The sequence below is a fragment of the Eriocheir sinensis genome, chromosome 17, assembly GCF_024679095.1.
Source record: "Eriocheir sinensis breed Jianghai 21 chromosome 17, ASM2467909v1, whole genome shotgun sequence".
Lineage (NCBI taxonomy): Eukaryota > Metazoa > Arthropoda > Malacostraca > Decapoda > Varunidae > Eriocheir > Eriocheir sinensis.
The window spans coordinates 5,186,408-5,212,413 of NC_066525.1; the positions used below are offsets into that span (position 1 = coordinate 5,186,408).

Genomic DNA, 26,006 nt, shown 5'->3' on the forward strand with positions numbered 1-26,006 from the left:
GGAAGGGTCAAAGTACCAGCGGGGTCAATCAACTACCCTTGGAAATCCCTAAAACTCCTAGGAAAGCCTTGTCAAATGTGTGTGTTTCTTAGGTTCATGGTACAGAGGATGGGTCAAACTACCAGCGGGGTCATTCAACTACCCTTGGAAATCCCTAAAACTCCTACGAAAGCCTTGTCATTAGGGTCGTGTAAAACTATCACTAGGATCACAAAACAGCCCATGAAAATCCCAGAAACTTCTACGAGAGGCCTTTAAAACAGGTGAGCTGAGGTGCAGCGATGTTTAAGAATACGATCTTGACCAGGCTTGACCCCCCTCCACTCTCCTCCCTGGAATGAGCCGCCTTCCCGTGATGCGAATATTAGCAGAAATAGTTAAAACACGGTACTGAAAGCTAAATATTCATCAGTTGAGTAGTTTTATTGAAGAAGTGAGTCTGGTTTGATTGGGTCAGGTAGGGGCATGCAGAGAGGCGCGGGGCGGGTCTCTTTCTCTCTCCCAAAGAATTATTGATAACTCTAAGGTGAAACTGATCCTTATTTCACACACACACACAACTAAAGAAGGAAGAAAGAATGAAAGAAAAAAGGAGGAAAGAGAGAAGGAAAGAAAGAAAATAAATAAATAAAATAAAATAACAAATAACATCATTTTATGCATCCTTATGTGCTAAAATATACTTGCAATGTTTTCTTTTTCTGTTCCAAAAATGTTTTAACACCCCTCTGAACACAGTACCATCTTGCTAACGCGGCTGGTAGGAGGAGGAAGAGGAGGAGAAGGAAGATAATTAAAGAGAGAAGAAATGGAGGATAATTAGGACATACTGACGGCTGGGGGGAGGGTGCGAGGCTGACTGGCAGGAGACATGGAGCTTAGGGAAGACCTTGGCTGGGCTGCATCTCTCATCCTTCCTCTAATGTTCCCTTCTTTTGTCTTTTTCTTCCTCGTCCGTTTAGTATTCTTTCCTTTCGCTTTAGTGCACCCCATCCTTGGCCTTCTTATCCTCATCCTATTATTCTCTTTGTTAGGAATTATCGCATTTGTCATCGCGGTTGTCTTTCTTGTTTTCCTCTTCGTCGTTGTCCTCCTCCTCCTTCCTTCTTTTCCTCATCCTTTTCTTCTTCTACTTTCCTTTCTCCCTTTCCTGCCCCTTACATTTCTCTCTCTCCCCCTCCACTCCCATTTCTCGTCCTCCTCCTTTTCCTCATCCTTTCTTTCTTCCACTTTCCTTTCTCCCTTTCCTGCCCCTAACATTTCTCTCTCTCCCCTTCCACTCCCATTTCTCCTCCTCCTCCTCCTTTTCCTCATCCTTTCTTTCTTCCACTTTCCTTTCTCTCTTTCCTGCCCCTAACATTTCTCTCTCTCCCCTTCCACTCCCATTTCTTCTCCTCCTCTTTTTCCTCCTCCTATCTGAACACCATCACCACCAGTGCGCATTCAGTAACAATCCCACATATATAGGTTAGGTTAGGTTAGGTTAGGTTAGTTTTATAGGTCAACTGTTGCTGTGGACGGTGGAGGGGGCGGTAAAGTTATGGGCTTGAGGCGGAGGCTGAATGGTCGTGGTGGTGGTGGAGGTGGAGGTGGGGGGAACAAAGGAGTGCAATAAGCTGGTTACTGTCTTGCTTGTCTTCGGGTTACATCACAAGCACTCGTCTGCGGCACGCGACATAGGAGGCCGTTGGGGAGGAGTACATGTCAGTCTTTTGTCACGACGTAAATCTTCGGTCTCGTCTTAATTGCGTCAGTGAATGAATCTGACGTTGGGAAAGGGCTATGGATATTTATTTTCTCTTGGGTATTTAGTTGGCTAGTAATGGCTGAAGATAAGGATATGGTGATGCTTGGGAATGGCCAACAGACACTGACCACAAGCACTCGTCTGCGGCACGCGACAGAGGAGGCCGTTGGGGAGAAGTACATGTCAGTCTTTTGTCACGACGTAAATCTTCGGTCTCGTCTTAATTGCGTCAGTGAATGAAGCTGACGTTGGGAAAGGGCTATGGATATTTTTTTCTCGAGGGTATTTAGTTGGCTAGTAATGGCTGAAGATAAGGATATGGTGATGCTTGGGAATGGCCAACAGACACTGACCACAAGCACTCGTCTGCGGCACGCGACATAGGAGGCCGTTGGGGAAGAGTACATGTCAGTCTTTTGTCACGACGTAAATCTTCGGTCTCGTCTTAATTGCGTCAGTGAATGAAGCTGACGTTGGGAAAGGGCTATGGATATTTCTTTTTTCTTGGGTATTTAGTTGGCTAGTAATGGCTGAAGATAAGGATATGGTGATGCTTGCGAATGGGCAACAGACACTGACTTTCCCTTATCATATGAGTCATTAGGTACCTATAAGAGTTGAAGATAAAGCAACTCATGATGCAAGAAGTATTCAGATACCGATAAAGCAAATAGTTCTTTCATTTATATCTGTGGTGGCAGAGTTTTTCAACCCTACCTGTTAGCTCTTCCACCAATGAGCGATCTTTTAGTGCCCTTAAATTGCTTAAAACAAACCTTAGGAACACAATGAGTGAAAGTCGTTTAATTGGACTGGCCATATATACTCTATGTCCATCGTGACATAAATCTTGATCATGATGAAGTCCTTGATGAATTTGCACGTAAGAGCTGACGCTTAAATTTGAGGTAAACCAATATCAATGCACCTATATATATATAGTTATTTTTTTTTTATTCATAAAATACCTAACCCACTTTCTTCCCATGTATCTTTTAAAAATATGTATTACCGCAGCAGCCTGAATAAAGGATCTCAAGGATTACACAACATGTTGTATGATTGATTGATAGTTTATTGTTGCAGGTAAACAACAAGGGAGAAGGGAGGAACATGCCATCCCAACCCCCAGGCAGGACAGAGTGTGTATATAACATTTTTTCCTTTCCAGAAAATTACTTTTACTTCATCTGAATATGTAGTTCTAAAGTAAGTAGTGTTGTTTTGAGGGTAGATTTTTACAGTGCAAATTGCAGAAATGAACAAGATTAAGGGGTCTGGAAATTATAAATACAATATGATGAGTACGATAATCTGTTCCTCGTGGCTGACCCCCGTCATTACCGTTGCCAGATTGTCGTACTCAGAGCCGCGTTTTTACCGGTTTCTGGCCCATAACTGTTGCCAAGAAGCACCAATAATTAACCCTTTAAACGATAACCATATATGAAGGCAGCTATTTGGGTGATGAAAGCAGTTTTTGGGTCGAAAATTGGCAAACATAAGAGGCAGAGTACGACAATATGGTAACGTTGCCGGGCCGTCATCAGCTGTCCACCACAACAACAACATGACGGACCTCGGCCAGCAGCTCCTCCACGCCCTGGCCCGCGACGGCTGCCTCGCCTCGCACACCTTCGCCGCCGCCACCGGGGAGGACCACCAGAGGGTCGTGGGCGCCATCAAGTCCTTGGAGTCGCTGGGAAACGTGAGTGGCGGGCGTGTGCGGGGGAAGCCGGGGCCAGCTGGTGCGTGACACGTGTGGGGGGCCGGCTGGAGGGGGTCAGGGGGCGGTTTCTTTCGGAGTGACCTGCAAGCTACTAGGGGGTCAACATAGGACTAGAGGGGCCCTGGGTGCTTGTGGTGAATTTTTTGTGTTATTGCATGTGGCTACCCGGTGTGTGTCCTCAGTCTAGTTACACATATTTTCTTACATTTTTGTTGCATCATCTATATACTGTGGTGTGTTGGCGTGTTTGGAACTCCATGCCTGTGGAGCTCATCTTGGTAGGACTCCATAGACTCATTGCTTCTGATGATTTATTGTGTCTGGGTGAAGTAGTAGGAACAAACCTGACACATTCAAGTCTGCCCTACACACTCACTTCTTTGATGTAGGTACTTAAGATTTCCAAGACTGACCACAAGTACACTGCATATGGCACATCCTTCCAGCCCATACATTCACACGTACCTTTCCCACATGATTTATCAACCTATATTTTCTTACCATATTTCCTTGTCATGCTATATAGAATGGATAGGCCAACCAGGTGAGTGTGTATTGACTGTTCAATGATTGTGTGTTAATGTGTAATAATTGTATGTGTATGGGCTTTACACATTTTATTGTATTCTGCATATGTTTTATAAAATAGTTAGGATGGGCATTGGGCCTGCATGGAGACATGCTTGGAGGGCCCCCGTGGGCTTGCATCATAGGGTGGGTGATGCAGCACGCCTCGCCCTCTGCCTGGTATATACCACTATTGATTGATTGATATCCTCTTTTAGTACTAATTTGTATTACTCAGGACCATTCATTTTCAATCACACACTTCTTAGTGATTCATAGTGTAACGGTACTATAATAATAGTAATTTCCAGGAAGTCTAGTATTGGTGATTGTGATTACTGAGACATTTCAGGCATACCTTTATTAGTCTCATACTCAAAGTTTTGAAGGCCAAAAGTATTCAGTATTTTCTTTCTTTTCGCAGGTTGTGTTAGTAAAGCAGACCACTAGCAAGTCATGGGAGTGCACGGAGGAGGGCGCCAGTCTGGCCAGCGAGGGCTCCCACGAGGCTCGTCTCTTTGCCTCCCTTGGCAAGGAAGGCCGTTCCCTGGCTGACATTAAAGCTAACGTACCTAATTCAAACATAGCACTCGGAGCTGCAATGAAGAACAAGGTAAGGAGCAAAAGTGTAGAGATATGTGCTATTCTTTTTTTATTTCTGCCCCAGTTGTAAACTAATTATGCAAAACTGTTTGTGATTTTTTTATTCAACACTAAATAAACAGATGAGCAGCATAAGAAATCTTTATATTCATTTGTATTTTACTTTCATTGCACACTTAGCCATATTGTTTGGCTAACAACTTTGATATGTACTGCAGTGGGTGAAGAAGGAGGGGGAGAAGGTGGTCCCAGCTGTATCAACCATCAAGGATGAGGTGCAGCTCCACCTTCAGGCAGTGTCTCAAGGAGAAGCACACACTGTGCCAGATAAGGTCAAGGCAGACTACAAAAAGAGAAAACTTATAAAGGAGATGTAAGCATGTGTTATTCTTATAAATAGTCATGATGTTTTCCATTACTAAGATAACATAAATTTTTTTATACCTATACTCTTTCTTTTAGGATGAAAATAAACCACACACACACACTAATGCACATTTTAATTCCAGTGAGAAGACAGTGTTTGAAGTAACCAAAGGAAGCGAGTTCACCACCTCAGTTGTCAAGCAAGAAGCTGAGTTGACCAAAGACATGATTGAGAGTGGGCAGTGGAAGAACACAAATTTCAAACCATACAACTTCAAATCTAAAGTGAGTCTTAAGAATGATGTAGTGGAGAATCATACTGAATATCTTATGGGTACATATTTCTATACTATATGCATTTTTCCTTGAGTTATGCAAGTAGATGTGATAGGTCCATAAGAGCTTATTTGAGGAATGAATTAAAAATATACCTTTGCTAGTATATGTGGAGTGTAATAGCTTGATAGGATGTGCGTAGGGGTCCACAATATGAGATGGATAAGATACAAGTCAGATTTTCAAAGAAACTGCAATTGAGCATTTCAAGGTCTTCATCTGTGTTTTGTCTCCTTCACCAGGGTCGTGTGGAGCTGCGGTCTGGCCACCTCCACCCTCTAATGCAACTCCGGTCAGAATTTAGGAAAATCTTCTTGGAAATGGGCTTCACTGAGATGCCTACCAACAACTATGTGGAGAGTGCCTTCTGGAACTTTGATGCCCTGTTCCAGCCACAGCAGCATCCTGCCCGTGATGCTCAGGACACCTTCTATGTGTCTGACCCAGAGACCTGCTTGGAAGTGCCTGAAGACTACTTGGAACGAGTATGTATCCCACTCAAGCTTAACCTTCAGCTTGGGGTTAACCTTTAGTCAGTCTTTTTATCTTCACATCAGTAATAACTTTTTCCTAAACTCTTTTAATTGTTTGAGCAACCTCCCAATGACTCCAGACTTAAGCACATACTTACACAGAAACTTTACCTGTTCTCCACTTATTAAAAGGACAGTTTTTATTATTGATGTGTCTGCCACTTACAACATGCTTTTTTTCCTCCACAGGTGAGGAAGACTCACACTGAGGGTGGCTATGGGTCTATTGGCTACCAGTGCAAGTGGGACAGGGCTGAGGCAGACAAGAACCTGCTGCGCACCCACACAACAGCTGTCAGCGCCCGGATGCTGCACAAGTTGGCTCAGGTGCGTGCCCGTCCCCCTGGTGTCAGTGTGTAGCAGGTGGTTCATGGGATTGTCAGCAGAACTTTAAGCTGCAGTGCCCATGGAGATTGTATTTTTTTGTGACCTCATTCAGTGGTAGAAGTAAGAAAATAATCCCTCAAGGTTTGTGCTCCTTCATATATTACTTTAGTTAAATATCATGTTTATTTTGAAGCCTGAACCCATCTTCATCTTTGTTTTGATTAAAGGAAGACATTGAGGTGACCAATATTTATTGCCTTTGTTTGTGTAAAGAGAATTGAGTGATGAACATTATCAGTAACTGTTAATAGTTGCTTTTATTCTAGTTCAGGTATCTTATAAGGAAGTTTAAATGATATTTAGTTCTGCTAAATGTTTTTAGAAACTGGAGCCATGTGATCTTAAATCTGACTCTTGACTCTCGCCACAGGACGGGTTCAAGCCAGCCAAGTACTTCTCCATCGACCGCGTGTACCGCAATGAGACACTGGACGCCACCCACTTGGCAGAATTCCACCAGGTGGAGGGAGTGGTGGCTGACCACAACTTCAGCATCAAGAACCTGATGGGGGTCATTGGGGTAAGGCAGAGTGCATTTGTATGTTACATTTGTATACACCCTTGATGTGTTTTCTGCTTTTCCTGCAAGCATATGACAGCTAAGTATCTCCCTATCAAGTAGTTTCCTTCTGTGGTAGCAAGCATTCATATTCCCCAACTTCAGCAAGAGCAGGTTCAGCATTGAAATGTCATGGTGTTGTATGGGGCTTAGTAGTTGTTAACCCCTTCACTACGGCCGGGCCAAAACTGCGCCCCGCGCCGTATCTGGGATCGCCGCGTGCCCCAAATTTTAAATGTCGCTTTTGAATATAACAAGTTTTCAGCCATCAACTCAACATAATCATCATGTATTATATATGAAAAAATGCAGAATTAAATGGTGCACATAAAGAAACTCACTATGGCCGGGCCAAAACAGTGCCCTGTGCTGTATCCGGGATCGCCGCGCGCGCCAAATTTCAAATGTCGCTATTGAATGTAACAAGTTTTCAGCCATAAACTCAACATAATCATCATGTATTATATATATGAAAACATGCAAAATTAAATGGTGCACATAAAGAAACAAAAATGAGTTGATAATTTTGAGATGTAAGCATAAATATAGATAAAATAATTTGTATATTGGCTAAAGCGAGCTAGGATGCAGTATGCGCGTCCTCGGATGTGGTACGGGGCACGCAAGGACGCAGTATACGCGTCCTCGTGTTGAAGGGGTTAATTAAGGTGATATGAGCAGCACAGAAGCAATACTAGATGTCTTGTTGCCAGGCGTTTGTTATTTATATATGCCAAAGTTACTGAGGAAACATTTGATAGTAAAGGTACTCAAGAGCTACTATTGTATGAAAAATGTCATAAATCCTTCTTATTCTTTCAGAGTTTCTTCAAGAAGATTGGCATGACAGATCTTCGCTTCAAGCCCACCTATAACCCTTACACAGAGCCTTCAATGGAAATATATAGGTGAATATAACTTAATTTATTTTTACATTTTACATTTGTTTTATTTAATTGTTTATTTGTTAATCTATTTTTGTCATCATAACCCTGTTTAAGTTTTCCATCTCTATATTTTGTAATACTGCACAACTATTTTTCCACCTTCAGTTACCACAAAGGCCTCAAGAAGTGGGTTGAAATCGGCAACTCCGGCCTGTTCCGCCCAGAAATGCTGCGGCCAATGGGGCTGCCAGAAAGCGTCAAGGTTTGCGGCTATGGGCTGTCTCTTGAGAGGTATGTATGATGCTATAAGTGCCACATCATGGTATCATTAACCTCTGTATAAATACTTGTCCCTTTATGAATTCAAAATTGCTTAGAAAATGAGAAATGGAAGTTTAATGCATGTGGTGTGTAATACTAGTACAGTATATTATGGTCTGTGGGGAGTATAGGGGAAAATGGATGGAATGAGAAGCCACCCAGACACACAGGGTTAGGCTCAGTGGGGTAGTGGGAGGAAAAGGGAGAGTGAGGGGAGAGCTCTCTTCAGTCTTCAGGCAGGAGGAAACATTTCAGATATAACCAGATCTACTAGCTCACACTTTCTACGTCCTGTCCACACCAGAAAATAGGCAGGAGAACTTGCTGAGTTTTTTCCTTTTACTATTTATTTATGTATTTTTTACCAGGCCTGCGATGATCATGTATGGCATCAACAGCATCAGGGAGCTTGTGGGTCCTCGTGTCAAGATGGAACTGATCCTCGATAACCCAGTCTGCACCATTGACAAGTAGGCCTTCACCTGTATCCTACCTTGATGTGTGTCACAGTGGAATGCCATATCCATGTCACCTTTGGGTTCAGTCAAGTGCAAGCATCTAATGATAGTTTTCTGCACTGCCTCTGATTTATGTCAGCAATGATTTAGTTTGTTGATCTGTTGCAAAAGGTCATCTCATGAGGATCTCTTCACACAGGACATACAATTAAGTTTCAGCATTCCTTTTAGCTGTCAAGGATAACTTAACTCACTTCACACTTTTAGGAATGGGCTATGATTATCAGTTAGTGTAGATGAAACTCAGTGTAGGGATTGGAAATTACACATATATATTTATATGAATGTAATTGGTCACTTATGCATACTTTCTTGGTTCTCTTTGTAGAGCATGCAGTTTCAAAAATGATACATCTACTTGGAAAATTCAGTAACACATTGTGTTCATGTAGTGCCTTGCAATTAGTTCCTTATAATTGTTGATTCTTTATTAAATGCTTTGCTATATGGAGTTTCCAAGGGGTTTAGTACAAAAAATAGTGAGGTGTAATGCCTTGCCTTCCTAGATCAGTTATCACTACAGCATTTATTTATTTTTTGTCCTTGAAGCAGCTTGCTAGTGACTGGTAATGTTTGCATGAGTAGTACAGATCATTGTTGGTTGACAGTTATGTAAATTGTCCATCTTGAAGCTTTGGGTGTTAAAATTTTGTGAATTTGATGAAATTCAGTCTAATTTCACAAAGCTTCAAGAATGCTTGTTATATGTACTAAGGGATTAAATCACAGGACAACAGTTTTTTTTCTTTCTTATTCACTTCATTTTAAATATGATTGTTTTGAGTTTAATTTTAACTTTTGATTTTTTTGAAAATCATGTATATTTATTAATAAAATTGTTATATGTTTTTATATAATTTGATTTATGTCCACTTCAGTGTTATGATACACCTCACTAGGAAGCTGCTTCTTGAACTTGGAGTCATACTGTTACAATTTTATTTGTTAATAGATAACTCAATGAGTGTTGGCACCTTGAGTTTAACCCCTTCAGCACCACTCCCATTTACCCGACCCGGACGCGTATACCACTTGCCGGGTCAGGCCGGGTATCACTGAAAGGGTCCAACATGAGGCGCCAGCCTTGTTTCTCCACTGGCTCCACAGTGTCTGAAAACTCATCACTGTCATCTACTAAGTCACTATCACCAGGTATCGTCACTATATTCTTCAGTAGAAGCACCTGGCTGATATTCAGAGCCAGACTCGGAACTACTGCTGGCTGACATAGTGGTGATAACGGCGGTTGCAACGATTGTAGCGAATCCAAGATGGCCAGGCTGGGGACACAAAGTGATATAATCCTTCTCTTATGGAAGCAAAACAAGCATTGAGTCCCAAATGTCAACCCTAAGCCAGCCAGCCTTGAGATGCCGTGAGTCCCGTGACGTCTCGTGACGTGGCAGTGACTGATTTGCTTGAGTGACTGTGGGCGGAGCTTCAGGGTATCTCCAGTACATAGTACCACCCCCTAAACACAGTATAATAAACTATACTGCCTGTATATACCCGCCCTCTGAAACAATAGAATATTTCACGTACACCCGGACGTGACGGTATATCGTACTGCATCCCCTATCACGTACATGCGTACGTGACGGCGCTGAAGGGGTTAAGGAATATCCTGGTCACCCACACAAATTCTTTGGCAATAACAACAACAAAAAAAGTTTTCCTGGTCACCCACACGGTTCTTTGGTAGTAACAAGAATAAAGCTTATTTTAATGTGAAGGGTTGTGATTGGAGAAGCTGCCACTTGCCACTAAAACTTTCAGTGAAATGTATGACAGTTCTGCATGGTATGTGAAGATTGTATGGTCATGTTTTGAGGAAAGGGTATCAAAATTTGGCTAGGGGAAAATGAGGAAACCTATGCTTTAATTTTTTTTTTTATTTTTTTATTTTTTTTAGAAAACCTTGATTGAGCAAGTGTATGTAAAAGGAGTGTTTTCTCAAATATTAAATTTCTTACAGCGTCAAACACTCAATTTGTATACATTTTCTAAATAGAGAACGTGCCAAAAAATGAATGTTGCTTAATGGTGCTTAAAGAAAAGGCATAAGTGAATGGCAGTGTATTTTATTTTATATATTGTGTAAAAATATCATGTCTTAGTCACATTTACATCTTCATTGAAATATAATTACACTTCTGACTTAAAAATGTGATGTATTTCATCATGCACCTGAGTAATGAAGCCAAATCACCAGGTTTAGGGGGACTGGAGGAGAGCCGCGTGGAGCCCCCTCAGTGACTGCCCTGAGCAAGAGGCAGGAGCTAATTTTAGACAAGCTGTCAGCCCTGCAGGCCAAGGTTGCCAGCATTGCCTCTAAAATGGGTGTCACACTGGAGGGTACTGTCCAGGCTGTCACTTCTCAGCTCACAGGTGGGTGTTACACATGCTTGGAAAAGGCTTTAGATCAATGGAAATTGATTCTTTGGTATCAGCAAAGTGACATTATAATAAAAAATATAAAAAATCCAACTTTGCAAATCATGAATTTCATGTATCAACAAAAAACAGGCAAGATAGGTTGCCATCCACTTTGGTTTTACTTTTTGTGTTTGATAATGATGTGAAGGTGAAATTAAGGCATAAAAAGAAAAAAATATTGTAAGGTTGATCAATATTTTTCATGATATTTTTTTTTTTTTTTGTGTGTGTGTGGGGGGGGGGGGAATTGCTTTATAGTTTACCAAAGAAATAATAAAAAGTAGCATTTATTTATTTTTATTTTAACAACAGGACTTCAATACAATATTATTTGTTTTTAGTCCTTATTGTAGAAAAGATGGTGCCACGATAAAAAAACACTTGCCTGCGCCATGACGGGCTGGGTCTGACAACTATCCAGGCCCCTCATGAAAGCCTACCGGTGCTAAAGGCTAACACATAAAAAAAAAAAAAGTCCAGACCCAGAAATTTAGAACCCAGCCAAGGGAAAGCTGTTTGCCTGTCATGCCAAGCTTTTTTTCCTGACTTTTTTGCAAATTTCTCAATATCACTTCATCATTTAGTTGACTCACATAAAATCAATTCCTATCATAGTTCATACTTTTCTTCAATGGTGTTTTCTTCATCAGGCGGCTCTCAGCCCGGGAGGTTACATGATGTGGTGGTGTATGCAGATCCTCGCCGGCCACCCTACAGCCTCCGGGCCCTGGCAGCAGCACTCTCTGCTGAGTTACCTCTGTGCCTCCGGGTCCACTGCCACTCCTCCGTGAAGGTCAGCAGGAGCTCTCCGTTCCTAACATTACTTCTTCATATATTTCACACACAATATGCTTTGTGCAACCTGTTTAAACTGGTAGATCATTAACTGAAACCTGAATATATAAGAAATGTGAGCAGTTTAAAAAAATTGATTGATAAGTGAAAATTAAGCTGCTTTTGTCCTTATCATCATTGGCAGCAACAGCAGGAAACTCATTTACTGCAAAAGAGAGGTAGTAATGGTTCTGTTAATGCAACGTTCCCTGGTGCAGGAAATCTCTGAGAAGCTGCAGCAATTCTGGGGCGCTGGAGGTGGTGCCGAGCGCAGCCAGAGTCAAGTCTGCATCACCCTGGTTTGGAGGCAAGAGGGGGACTCTCCTGCTGCCCTCCTTCCCATACTGTCAGTGTCACCTCTTTCTGCCACACAGGTGAGTCAGGACAGAATGACATTATTATTCTCATACCTAGGGGATATAGGAAAGAGCTTCGTTAATTTCACCTTTAGATACTACCAAGATTTCCTTGACACTTTACTTTCTTCATCTTGGGGTTGAATGCTTGATTTCTATAATTCACCATGGAATTTTTCCATGACTGGTTATTTTGTCCCTATTGTTGGTGTATATTTTTATTCCTCCTATTCATCCTTGTTACTTGATGACCCTTTGATTCATATATGTTTACCTTTTTTTATATCTTCTCTGCTCTCCCTTCCTATTATCTCTTTCTCTCTACTGACCTACTTATAGAAATCAGGCACTTAGCATTTGACATCTGAGGCAATTCATAAAACATTTTGGGCCATAACCCCCAGTGCTCATGCCTATGTAAGACAATGTTGCTGATGAAAAACAAACTGAAGTGGAAGTCCTCTGAAGACAGTGCAGGAGCCAGGATACTCTAGTAGCCACAATGTGACCTCAGTTTTTTGTGGTATTGGAGGCATTGAACTCTTGAGTGCTGTAGTGATAAGTACTATCAGAATCTGTGACCAGTTACATAGTCAATGGTAAGTGGTCTGTTAAGAGTAGTTTAATCGCTTCCTCTTTTGAGCAATCTATATCACTTTGTAAATACAGCAATTAATAATGACATATTCACAGGTGTCGGGTGAACACAACATTGCACGATACTTGGCCAGGCTGGTAGAGGCAAGCTCTGAGCACCCCAAGTACCACCTCTATGAGAGAGGCGCCTCAAGCCATGTTGAAGTCACAGAAGTAGATCACTTGCTGGACCAATATCACACAAGACTAGTTCTGGGCAGCAATAAGTAAGTCATTTGGGCTTTTGTCTAAGTGTGTGTCTTCTCTTCCCCTAACACACATGAGTCGTATATTTTATTTAAGAATATCACCCCTCATAAAATTGGAGACACACTTAACAGCTGAACATTTATGGGATAATATATCAGTCATTCTGCATTTTCTTAAACAAACTCTGTCAACCACTCTACAATACATTTGGAATCCCTTAGCAGCATAGTTTGGCAAATCAGCCTATAAATATGCTTATCCTTCCCCTGTTACTAGCATTATTTTATTTTTTTATTTATTTATTTATTTATTTATTTTTTTTTCAGAGAGCGGGCAGGATACCTACGGGAGGTGGATGGTGGACTGGCTAGGCGGCAACCATTCCTGGTAGGAGAAACATTCACATTGGCTGACCTGCTGCTACTTTCTGGGCTGGTGCAGCTGCGGTTATTAGAGTCAGCTCCTCAGAATGTGCAGCGGTGGAGTAAATTTTGCTTATCACATCATTTATGTAAAAATTTTATCTAAATTATATTTAATGGCAGTCAACTGTGATGACCTATGATAACCATTCATTTGATCCCAACAGGAAGCCTGTATAATTATGAAGGTGATCATATCCAACATGTATTCCATGATACCATTGTATTTTGTGAGAAATATGATTTAAATAATATTGTATAACTGCATGTTAATGTTCTGTATCCCACCACACTGATCACATACTTAAATACTTAACTAGGAAAACCTAATCCATTCCAGACAAAGGAGTTTTCCTCCCTCAGTTTTAGCAACTTAGAAAATCTGATTTATTATGACGTTACTGGAAGGTGTAATATACCTGAATTTTTAATTTATTTAATGAGTGCATCATGCAAATAAAATGTTGCAATAAGCAAAGTGAATAAAATGTTTCAGTAACATCTTCCCTTTTATGGCTATTTCAAGTACAATTATATTATCTCTTCTATGGATGTCTTGCCTTGTGCAGAATATTCCATAAAATAGTGCATGAACTGAAATATGCAGGTGAATGGTCTTAATTCATTCTCTGAGTAATCACTGCTTAGACACAAATAGCTGTAGCTACCTGGGACACCTTCCCTCACACCTGCCATAATTTACAAGGGGATCCATATCTGTGGGCTTGAGTCTAGGCTGGCCAAGAATGTAATTTTTTAAGCACTTTGCTGCCAGACCCTACGAAAGCAAACATATAATAATGAAGACTTATGAAGTGCAGTATATATAGTAGTGCGAGAATGGAATAAGCTCCCACCTTCAATGGTCCAGTGCAACACAACTGACTTATTAAAAACAAGCTCGACCGACGTACACTTCCTTCAACTTAATATTTACTAAAGTAGAAATGCAAAATTCTGCTGGTGCCATCTGATTAATATAAATTCACTAGGGTTAGGGACAGATCAACTAGTATGGACCATAGGGTCTGTGTGGTCTGAATTTATGTGTAATTCTATAAAATAAATAAGCAGAGAGAGAGAGAGAGAGAGATTGCTTGGGCTATACCAGAAAAAAGGATAATCATTCTGTTTTAGTAAACTTTAATATATATAATATTCGTGTGTGTACCCTTGGTGAGGCAGGGGGCAAAGACCGGATAAATATAAATATGCAATCTCGACTTGATCTTTATACATTTTCATAAAGACACGTGCTAAATAGGGTCTCTCTCTCTCTCTCTCTCTCTTGAACTACCTCCTTTATCACACACACACACACACACACACACGTGCACCGAACAAAGAAAAGTTGGAGCGATGACGCAAGAGTGACGTCATGGAGCAGCCAGCGTGACGTCATGGCAGCAACACGCGCCAGCAGGGGGCAGCACGGGACCACCACAACAAACTCCAATACGGGGAAAAACAACCATATTTCTGCTCGTAAGTTTAATTCCCTTCCCCCACCGTGACATTTCCTCTGCCATGACACAGGGAAGGAGGTGAAAAGGGTCCTTGTATTGGGAACAGTTAATAATGAGTCATATCAATTAATGGCCTTTGAGATCTTGACGTGAATATAATTAGACGTAATATAACGTTTCTAAGCTTAATTCCTCTCCTCTACCATGCCATTTCCTTATTTATGACACGGGGAAGGAGGTGAAAAGGGTCCTTGTGTTGGGATCAGTTAATAATGAGTCATATCACTGAATGGCCTTGAGATCTTGACGTGAATGTAATAAGACGTATTTAGACGTAAAATAACGTTGCCAAGCTTAATTCCTCTCCTCTACCATGGCATTTCCTCCTCTATGACATGGGGAAGGAGGTGAAAAAGGTCCTTGTCTTGGGTATATGTAAGAGTGAGTCACTGAATGACTTTGAACGTCTGGAGAAAAAGACGTATTAGACGCATTTTAACGTTTATTCAGGCAATCTTTGTGATCCCAAGGAGACAGACTGATAGCTTGTGGTCAGTGGGTCTAGGAAAAGCAATCAGGGCTCCAAGGTTGTTTTAGATGGCGTAAAAAATGGGAAAAAAAAGAATAAGACCTCTGGGAGAATGAGACGTATTAGACGCATTTTAACGTTTATTCAGGCAATCTAGCTAATCCCAAGGTGGCAGACTGATAGCTTGTGGTCAGTGGGTCTAGTACACGTAATCAGGGTTCCAAGGTTGCGTTAGATGGCGTAAAAAGTTGAAAAAATGTTAAACTGACGTGTCCCTCAGTGCCTCGCCTCGCCCACCACGCACCAAGTCACGCCTATTTGACAAGGCTTTCACAGGTGTTTTAAGCATTTCCAAAGGTACTTATATGACCTGATTGGTAGTTTGATCCTTCCTCTGTATAATGACCCTAAGAAAACAGTCCTGAGAAGCTGATTTGTCTCCTTTTTGGCTTTTAGAAATAGTGGATGTGAGAATTGGAGGCGTCTGAGTACACCAGGCCAGAGAGGAGGAGGAGGAAGACAGCTATTAATATATACCTTTTATGGGTGTTTAGGGCATTTCCAAAGGTAGTTATATGACCTGAGTGGCAGTTTGATCCTTCCTCTGTGTAATGATTCCAAAAAAACTGTCTTGAGAACCTGATTTGTCTCGTTTTTGGCCTTTATAAATAGTTGACTTGGGAGGTGGAGGAGGTGGAGCACAGCAGGCCAGTGGGAGGAGGAGGAGGAACACATCTATTAATATCTACCTTTTTGCGAGGCAGCCAGGCAGGTGAGGAGGTGTCGTCACAAGCCTGTATAGCCACACAACCAGTGCCACGTTTTCTTGTGCTTGTCTTATTGTTAGAAGGCCCCAAGAAGGGTTAATGAGCAGGAGGAGGAGGAGGAGCCAGGGCCATGAGCCAAGCCAAGACAGCCATTCTCAAACTCCTAGGCGCCCAAGTACACCTATTTAACAAGACTTTCATGGGTGTTTAGGGCATTTCCAGGGGTAGTTTCATGGTCTGAGTGGTAGTTTGATCCTTCCTTTATATCATGACCCTAAAAAAATTGTCTAGAGAACCTGATTTGTCTCCCTCTTTGCCTTTATAAATTGTGGGTGTGAGAATTGGAGGTGTCTGTGTATACCAGGCCAGAGGGAGGAGGCACAAGACATCTGTTAAAATCTATCTTTCATGGGTGATTAGGGCATTTCCAGGGGTAGTTTATTGGTCTGAGTGGTAGTTTGATCCTTCCTCTGTATCATGACCCTAAAAAGGCAGTCTTAGGAACATGATTTGTCTCATTTTTAGCCTTTAGAATTAGTGGGTGTGAGAATTGGAGGTGTCTATATTAAGAATCCCAATCTCTAGACCTTCCTGCCCCTTCCCACCTCTCCACTTGTCAGATATTCTTCTCTTCCTCTCTCTCTTCTACCCCTTTCCTTGCACACCTTCACACCTGCTTCTTTCATCACCCTGCCCCGGTTTTTAGTTCCCTTGCAAAGATGGTGGTGAAACAGACCCCATCCCACCATTTGGAAGTACAGCAAAGGGTGGTTGATATATGTGGAAATCATATGAAGGGCAAAGAAATGTAAGTGGAATGTTTTCTCGCTTATTTTTTGTCTCGTGTGTGTGTGAGTGTGTGTGTGTGTGCTGGTGGTGGTGGTGCCAGTTTCTCTGAGTGTGTGCAGAGGCAAGATGTCATGAGATGCTGGACAGTGAATTAGAAGTATTTGCTGTTAATTAGTGCAAACCATTGGGATACGTTAGTGTGGATTCGAGTGGAGAAGTGGAAAATGTCGTATTCTCAGGGAAGATGGGAGGGGATGCGGAGGTAAGGCCTTGGTGTGTGTGTTGGCTCCCATAGAGGGGCAGGAGACAGCCAGTGGTGTAATGGACAGAGATTTGGCAAGAGTCAGCTACTAGGGGAAAAAAGGCTTATGTGTTTATTGCTTCTTTTTTTTTTAATATGGGAAGCTTTTTATGCATGATTAGATGTGTGTTTATATGTTTGTGAGTGGGGCAAGGCGAGAGAGAGAGAGAGAGAGAGAGAGAGAGAGAATAAAAAAAAAAAAAATGCGATGGTCGATGTGTCATAAAAACTGGTCTTATACGCAAGATACGCGGAAATGGACACGTTTTTTTTCTTATTTGTGTGTGTGTGTGTGTGTGACCTGCTTCTTGAAAATCTGCCAGAGAGAGAGAGAGAGAGAGATTAATTAAGTTAATATTTGTATGATATGATTTTTGCAGATTTGTATGTTAGTTTAATGCGTTTTTAATACCCAGAAATAATTTAAGTAGTTATTGAATATAAGGATGCACCTCTACTCTTTAATATTTTTCTGAATTTTTTTTCTTTTCACACAAGCACAAGAAATAGCTAGCAAAGTGGTTCGTAGATTTTAGCCCTTACACCCCGAACCTAATCTGTGTTGAGCTGATATCCCCCTTCAGTTTTAGCATGCTTCTTCAATCAATTTTTTTATCATAGCGTTATGTAAAAAAGAGAAAAGAGGACGACTTTAGACGAATAGTTGATTTTTATGAACTGCCTTTGGTGCGAGTTTAGAAAAGTTATCAAACCGTTCACAGTTTTGTACGTTTATATTTCAAGATACATATTTAATTCCTCTGTAAAGCCGTTTTAATAACACTTAGGGGTATTAAGTTTTCCGCTTTAGCTGTATGTTGCTTTGGGAATTATCTCTCTCATCTCTGCCACCACCTCCCTTGAGCCAGTGATGACTACAAGCTCATCACCCCGAGACACAGGGCCAGTGTGATATCCAGGCTACTACAGTTTACCTTCCACAAGTGTCTATAGATATTGAAAATTCATTAAAGTAGGCAACAAGTACTATCTATAAATATTGAAAATTCATTAAAGAAAAATATATATAGTTCTTATATACTTTGATTGAAGATCTGATAATGATAATGCTTAGTGTAGGAATCAGAAAGCAGTGCACTACGTACATGTAAAGAAATCTACAACACAGTGGTCTGATTAATTTATTTATTTATTCAATTATTTATTTATCTATTTATTTATCATATAGCCAATGATATTTTTTTCTCGTGCTCTCTCTTTTTCCAGTGAGGCTTGGGATAACTTACTGTCTGCCCTTTATCCTTATCAAAGCCTTGGCATTGAGCTCATTTGCTAGATTATTTTACTGATATCTGGTGATAAAAAGTGAACTTGAAACACTTCACACTTCTTACCACCATGAAGGTTTAGGGAGTTCTGGCGGTTTGTTAAAGGCTGGAGGCACTTGGTCTCTTCAGTTGCATTTGTGGTGTGGAAGCTGGTACCTCGTGGCTATTGAGAGGCGGTGAAGTGCACACAATCTTAATGAGGTGAGGTGGTTGTGGCGTGGTGGGACCCCAGCCTCAGCAGAGATACTGGGTGGCTTCCCTTGCCCAGTGTGTCTTAGTGTTAGTATTTCAATATTGATAGGATATTTTTTGGTGGCAATTATGTGTGAATTCTTAGTGAACCTAGAGGTACATTATTCTGAACAGAGAAGGACGTAGGCATAATCATATTGAAGCTTTTACCCTTTGATGGATTTGGGATTGTTCTGGACTCAACAGTGAAAATGATGGCAAAATCATAGTCAAGTAACTGATTACATTTCTAATGTGAAAATGAGAACTGGTTCATGTGAGAGTCACTTCAAACTAAGTAACAGTAAATTGTTCAGATATTTCAGACTATTTTTCATTTCTTATTGTGTACTCATGGCACATCAAGATTACTGAGTTTTTGTTGCACCTCATAGAATGAAATTATTTTTTTATCGTGCTATCGCTGAAGACAGTGCTGCTGATATCATGAGACAAGATGAGAGAGTGCTTGTGACTGCCTATACGTACTTGACTGAGTGACTGGCATGAATATCGTGACAAATGCTTTATTAGTTTTAGTATTTTTTGTAATGTAGTGTTTGATTAAGGAGTAGCATTCAATACGAGCCTCAGTACATCAACGTGCTTTGAACTGATGGTAGGAATTATATGTTTAATTTATGTTTATTTATATGTTTATTGATAAGAAAAAAAGTGTAATTTGTAGTTGAATTATAAGCTCCATCATTTTACTTATAAAGAAGATATATAGTTAAGCACAGTGATTGTAAGGCTTTATCTATAGCTACTGTGCTTGATTCATGAATGATGTGGTACAAATCTTTTCCATCCTAGCCTATCATTTCTCGGCACTCTCGCTTTCCTTATCTCTAAAGTATGCTTGCTCACACACTGTTTATTACTATGTCTAGCCTCCCACCTCTGGACTGTCTCCTTTCCTTCACAACCATTTTTCCTGTCATAGACGTTTTCGATCATTTTTTCAATACGACAATACCTCCTTTTCGATCATTTTTTCAATATGACAATACCTCCTTTTCTATCATTTTTTCAATATGACAATACCTCCTTCTCTATCATTTTTTCAATATGACAATACCTCCTTTTCTATCATTTTTTCAATATAACAATACCTCCTTTTCTATCATTTTTTCAATATAACAATACCTCCTTTTCGATCATTTTTTCAATATGACAATACCTCCTTTTCGATCATTTTTTCAATATGACAATATATACCTCCTTTTCGATCATTTTTTCAATATGACAATACCTCCTTTTCGATCATTTTTTCAATATGACAATACCTCCTAGCCATGTTCTGTGTATATATACCCACACACTCATGCAGTAAGATCTCACCATTAATGTCTAATTGGTGTATGAAAAACGCCTTTAACAGCAAAAAGATTATTTGCATGACGTTGAAATATATGTATAAGAGGTTATTGGTGCTGCCACCCCGGGACTTTCACCCATTTTTCCCTTTTGATGCCCTCATTTCATTATATATTTTTTTAATAATAAGAATCCAAACTGAATCGACATGAGTAATTTAAAACTTAGTCAATGAGGTGCTTAGTTTAATGCATTTTCCAAGGGTTGTCCATCAAGACTTCTTTGGCGTACCCCTTGACCCATCCCCAAGCTGGCCACTCTTGCTTGGCTCACCCACTTCTGTCAACATGTCATCAGACCTGTCAAATGCAGCCTTTACAGCCACTGGTTACAGAGGGCAAACTATCACACAACAGCATACCTTTTTTAACCACAGAGTGTGAGAACTTCTGAGCTAGTGGGTGACCTGGCAACCATCAAGAATAAGAGATAATAAATACAATGAATTGAGCGTTGTCTGTGACTCTTGACCCACATGTAAACAGCATTGAGTGGTACTATATAAAAACAAAGTGCATGATGGTCAAACTGTGGAAATGGTCATATTATGCAGATTAGTGCAGTGAAATATCAGGATACCACTCAACGCTGTGCTTATATTTGAGTCAGTAGTCACAGGCGACCCGTGATTCATTTTGGAAAACACAATGTTCAATAAACACTGCTTATTATGTAATAGTCTCTTATCTTTGGTTGTAGCCAGGTCACCCATAGCTCAGGACTTATCATGTTTTGTGGTTTATGGTGCGTTGTTATATGATAGTTTCACCTGTATCACCAGCAGATGTAAGGTGGCTTTGACAGGTTTCATAATGTGTTGATGGAAGTGGTGAGTCAGGCACGAGAGGTCAGAGTGGTCATGTGGTCATCAGTACACTGTAATAGTCTCCATGTGCAGACCTTATCACACAAAACACTCTGTTAACTCTGTTAGTTTATGTTACTCTTGTTGATGCAATAATGGTTCATGTTACACAACTGAAAAAAAAGTATTTGTAGGAGAGATTCAAATGGAGGAAAGTGAGTGAAAGTATGGCTGAATACATTTATCCTTGGCAGTTACCAGGATGCAGGTTTTGAAACTACTGTACGTCATCAAGACGGCAGCAAACAAACTTTATCCTTCCAGCAAAAAATCTGTTGTTACAAATAATTTGAATGTTATAATAGAAACTTGGCATTTAGATTGACTTGCTATTAATTTTTAATGTTATTTTGCTAATTGTCATTGGTGAGATATTACTGTATGTAAGATCTCACTCATAAATTTGTGTTCATGTTGATAAGGAAAACTTGGTCACCAGAACTGAATGAAATTATTACAAAAGGCAAACTGCTTTGGACCTGCTGAGCCCTAATGTTTCGTCTAAAAAATGTTTTTGAAGTTTTCCTGTTTGTATTTGACAGAGCTATGATACTTCCTTCAAAATGAAGGGTGTTTTGGGAGCCAGAAATCTCACTTATTTTTAAGTAGAAAGTAAACATATTAGAAAAAAAAGTTGCTTTCAGAAAAGGCAAACTCATGTGGTCACTTTTGTCTTTCAGAACAAGGGGCACCCGCCGCACCCCCGGGATGTCCAACCCCAAGCACGATCGGGACAGTGATCGGGAGTCCCTCACTGACTGGACTCTGGTGGACCGAGAAGGCGATGCAGATAAGACAACACAAGAAGCCGCAGGAAAAGATGGTGAGTCAAGGTCGAGCAAGAAGTAGGCCAATGCCAGTGATGAAGCCACTCATGTTATGCAGGCCAGGGCTTTGGGTTGAGACGTTTATTTTATGCAGGCCATGGCCAGTGGTAAGAACACTCAGCAATATGGGACCATGGCCAGTGGTAAGGACACTCAGCAATCTGGGACCATGGCTGGTGGTAAGAACCCTCAGCAATATGGGACCATAGCCAATGGTCAAGGCATTCAGGTTATGCCAGATGCAGTCAGGCCAGTACACAAAATGCAGTCAGGCCAGTACACAAAAATGTTTCAACCCGTGGCCTCTAGAAATAGATAGATGGTTTGATGGCTAGATATAGATATAGCTGGAGAGAGAGATGACATGATAAAGGCAAAGTTTACAGAAGTTCAACATTTTGCCTCTGCTCGGAGCAGTGGTTAGCTAGCCTACCCATGAATCTGTGGGCTTTGGTTTGAATCCCGGCCTGGGCAGTTGGTGTGCAGCTATCCTATAGTGAAACCAGATTGGCAAGATCATTTTTGTGTTTACTCCTGTGGGTCCTTTCCTGGGTCCTTTCTGCCACACAGTCCCAACACCTATCTTTTTCTCAGATATGTTAGTCACAGGTAACATATGAGAGGAAAAGGTAGGTGTTGGGACTGTGTGGCAGAGGGACGAGGAGGAAAGGACCCACAGAAACCAGCGCAAAAATGATCTCGCCAATCTGGTTTCACTACAGCTGTTCATCCTGCATCTCATGATGGTCAATAAATGGATCTCTGGGGAAACCTGGGGAAGGCAAACTGTGGTAAACCAGATGTTACACTGGCTCTGTGTTGGCTTTATGTGGTCTCCCACCATAGGCTCAACGTGCCAGTGAGACAGAGATGATCACCGTTGCTACACGTACCTATTGCGTATTCTCCCAACTTTTCATTTTCTTATCCCTGCTGTGTCTTCTTTTTATTGCTGAGGATGTGGATGTGGGTGCAAATATTGATTGTATGATACATCACATTTTCTGATACAAATGTTGGTTTAACAGTTTGAAAATGAAGATGCAGATGTGAATCTTCATTTGATTGGAAATGAAGATCCATATGTGAATGTTTGGGCTGCATGATGCTAATATGCATACAGTTTATGAGGCCAAGAATGAGATTTGCCAAAATTTTCTTGAGTGAATATATACTGTACACTGTTGGCCCCCACACCCACGGGTTTTGCATACATGGATTTAATCCCTCCAAGCACTGTGGTGAATCTCTGTGATTGATGTGAGACAGCATTACAAAGACATTATATTATAAACATAGATTTTGCATATCTTGATTATCTGTCTGTCTCAACAAAAGTCCTCCAGTGAAGGTTTCGTATTTGCATGAAATTTTTTTTCATTCACACATTTGTCAACTAAATGATCTCCATATACGTTTTCTTTCAGTAATACTGTAATGCTGTTTCATTAACCCGGCAGCAGCGACGGGCCAAATTTGTGCCATGATATAAACCCCCCAAAATAGATAATACATAATCTGATCACAAATGCTTTGATATGTATTATGAAATGGTTTGTGTGAGGGATGATTTTTTCTCATTTTCATCGCTTAGAGGGACCATTAAGAATCAGGATCCCCGCTGCTACCAGGTCAAGTCATTATTTATTATTTTTTGTGGGGGAGGGTACAGAACAGATAAGATATTGCTTCTCATGTTCAGCCTCTGAGCCATTCACATCTTTTGGTGACATTTACTCTTCTTCTTGTGGGCTGCCATTTTTTACTTCAAACCACAGATATTTGACTAAGCGTGGCTTTTAAAATTTTCTCCACACGAGATCCAGGAATACAAGATAACATGAGCCACACATGCACATGAAAAAAGAGGAATTAAAATCTGTCTCTCATTGTAAGACGTCCTTCATTTTGGCATTGAACTTTTCTTACCTAATCAGCTAAGTCGACATAGTGTCCATCCGTGGTACACCTGATGTTCCCGTGATGCAACCCAGTTAGGGACGCTGGGCACACTAGGAAAGCAGTCCACATGCACGTGATAGCCACACCGATACAGGATGCGCTGCGATTGGCCGATTGCTTCCTGTGCTTGAGTGCCGCGTGCCAGTTTTTTATTCAGCATTTCCTTTCCTCATTAATCTGACGTTATGCCAGACGCTGCTTCATTGTATCAGGCATCAAAAGAAACGGGGAAGGAAGCAGCGTGCATGGAGATCGTGTTTATGTAGTGTATTTGGTGTGTAGTGCAGCCCATGGGAAGCAAAACAGTATTGCAACGTTAGCTAACCTCCAGAAGTTCGATCGTTTATCAGTTTTCTTATCTGGACTCATACGCAGTACCCCACCTCTCTACACACCCACCACTTATCATTATCTCTTGATAGGCTAGCCAGAAGCCACCATTTTTCACCCATATTTCCTCCATATTTTTTATATTTTTTTGTCACTGCATAATGCCTGTGGTGTTTTAAATCTCTTGTTAACATATGAGCATTTAGATGTTTAACCTGTTGACTGTGGATTTCCTACAAGAAGACATCACCAAGCTTTAGAAATGGATCAAAAAGTGGTTGCTACAATTCACTGAAGAAAAATGTAAAGTCATGCACCTTGGGAGGGGATATCCAGCACACCAATACCACATGGGAAACACTCCATTATCCACCACAGAGGCAGAGAAAGACATGGGAGTATATGTTATGCTACTAGTGAAAGCCAAATTTGTTCCTATGGCAGCGGACGGGTTAATGTGATATATGGTACACATTGATTAAGAGTATAGGAGAGTAAAATTATCTTCATCATCGCTTTTATATCTCCTCCATGCACTCCTTTAGATTATGTGGCTATGGAAGAAGTCTCCAGGTCTTCCTCTTCATATACTTCCTTCTTGCAACATGAACACTCACCTCGTCCCACCTCCCATGCATTTTTTAACCTCGCCTCTTAATCTAATAGTCTCTCAGCCACCTCTAGTCCTTCTCTTCGACTTTCATGCACCCTCTTTACTAAGTTATCATTCTTTGTTTTACAGTCATCCCTCGCCATATCGCGGTTCACTTTTCACGGTCTCACTGTATCGCGGATTTTTAAATTGTATATATCTAACTTTGTATCGATGATTTTTCGCTATATCGTGGGATTTTGCGGTACTTACGTCACATGCCTAATCCACCTCAATATTTATTCTTTCAGGTTGTCTTTCACACACCCATTGTCCTTCTCTCTTAACCTCATGCACCTTCTTTACAACCTCCCATTCTTCATCTTCATCTAATTCCCCAAACACCATTATCTACTCTCAAACCAACGTTGCCAGATTGTCGTATACTCAGTTTCTCATATTCCCCGATTCCCAACCCAAAAGCTGCCTCATGTGCCCCAATAACTGGCTTTTTATGTTCTTATCTTTGAAATGGTTAATTATTCTTGTTTCCTGGTGATATTGAAAGGGTGAGAAGCCGGGATATGTGATGTTCCGAGTACGATAATCTGGCAATGGTGTCTCAAACGGTTAAGTCAAGGCCATACCGTACGCAACAGCTACATGTGACCTCACCACGTGTCTTCAGTGCTTATCTCCAGCTCGTTGTCCCTTGAACCCGTAGTTGGTAAGAACCTGTTATTGTTGATACAGGACAGGGTTATTGCAGGACACAGGACAGGCATGACATCCGGGCTGCCACAGTTTACCTTCCTCGGGTTTCTTCAGGTACCCATTCATGAATTAGCCCAAAAGGGAAGACGAAGAGCTGGGTGAGCTGTATGCTGACTGGGATTTGAACTCAGGCCTGCAGATATGTAGCTAGGCATGCTAAACACTACACCATGAAGGGACTGATGTGGGTCTATGTTTCTTAATCCATCCACTGTGATTGGCACGGATTTGGCTTTCACTTGTAGCCTGGTAACGTATAGTCCCAGGTCTTTCTCTGCCTCTGTGATGGATAGTGGAGTGTTTCCCATGTGGTATTGGTATGCTGGATATCCCCTCCCAAGGTGCAGGGCTTTACATTTCTCTTCTTGAATTGTAGCAGACACTTTTTGTTCCATTCCTGTAGCTTGGTGAGGTTTTCTGGTAGGAAATCCACAGTCAAGGGGTTAAGCCATTTGCA

At 41.0% G+C, this 26,006-nt stretch overlaps 2 protein-coding genes and 1 long non-coding RNA gene across 6 annotated transcripts in view; 2 read left to right on the forward strand and 1 right to left on the reverse strand.

The window, feature by feature from the left end:
* The first annotated feature begins 3,283 nt into the window (after positions 1-3,283).
* On the forward strand, positions 3,284-13,935 carry LOC126999833 (phenylalanine--tRNA ligase alpha subunit-like). 3 transcript variants are annotated; one of them, XM_050862863.1, is made up of 15 exons: positions 3,284-3,455; positions 4,468-4,656; positions 4,865-5,019; positions 5,156-5,297; positions 5,591-5,833; positions 6,071-6,208; positions 6,639-6,788; positions 7,650-7,735; positions 7,880-8,005; positions 8,404-8,505; positions 10,766-10,941; positions 11,640-11,782; positions 12,042-12,197; positions 12,873-13,042; positions 13,352-13,935. In XM_050862863.1, the coding sequence occupies exons 1-15, from the start codon at positions 3,318-3,320 to the stop codon at positions 13,551-13,553; spliced, it is 2,316 nt and encodes a 771-aa protein (XP_050718820.1). In that variant the 5' UTR covers positions 3,284-3,317; the 3' UTR covers positions 13,554-13,935. The 3 variants fall into 3 exon arrangements, with proteins under 3 accessions (XP_050718820.1, XP_050718822.1, XP_050718821.1); XM_050862864.1 differs by lacking the exon at positions 3,284-3,455 and adding an exon at positions 3,719-3,754; XM_050862865.1 differs by lacking the exons at positions 10,766-10,941; positions 11,640-11,782; positions 12,042-12,197; positions 12,873-13,042; positions 13,352-13,935 and adding an exon at positions 8,882-9,401.
* LOC126999834 (uncharacterized) lies at positions 10,817-24,455 on the reverse strand. Of its 2 annotated transcripts, none has more exons than XR_007753631.1 (3): positions 23,821-24,455; positions 11,612-11,851; positions 10,817-10,957 (listed from the first exon to the last, which is right to left on the reverse strand). It is a non-coding gene; the product is annotated as an uncharacterized LOC126999834 (long non-coding RNA). The 2 variants fall into 2 exon arrangements; XR_007753630.1 differs by having other exon boundaries at positions 11,612-11,860.
* LOC126999832 (FK506-binding protein 5-like) overlaps positions 16,270-26,006 on the forward strand; it is a 28,482-nt gene continuing 18,745 nt past the window's right edge. The window contains exons 1-2 of the mRNA XM_050862862.1: positions 16,270-17,017; positions 21,745-21,887. Of these exons, the coding sequence (XP_050718819.1) occupies positions 16,929-17,017; positions 21,745-21,887 (232 nt within the window). The 5' untranslated portion in view covers positions 16,270-16,928. The remainder of the gene's footprint in view (positions 17,018-21,744; positions 21,888-26,006) is intronic.

Bases quoted from the DNA above. Each gene is read 5' to 3' on its own strand.
- LOC126999833 (XM_050862863.1), top strand. From the start codon at position 3,318: ATGACGGACCTCGGCCAGCAGCTCCTCCACGCCCTGGCCCGCGACGGC. The intron at 3,456-4,467 runs GTGAGTGGCGGG...TTCTTTTCGCAG, and splicing joins CCTTGGAGTCGCTGGGAAAC to GTTGTGTTAGTAAAGCAGAC. The intron at 6,209-6,638 runs GTGCGTGCCCGT...CTCTCGCCACAG, and splicing joins TGCTGCACAAGTTGGCTCAG to GACGGGTTCAAGCCAGCCAA.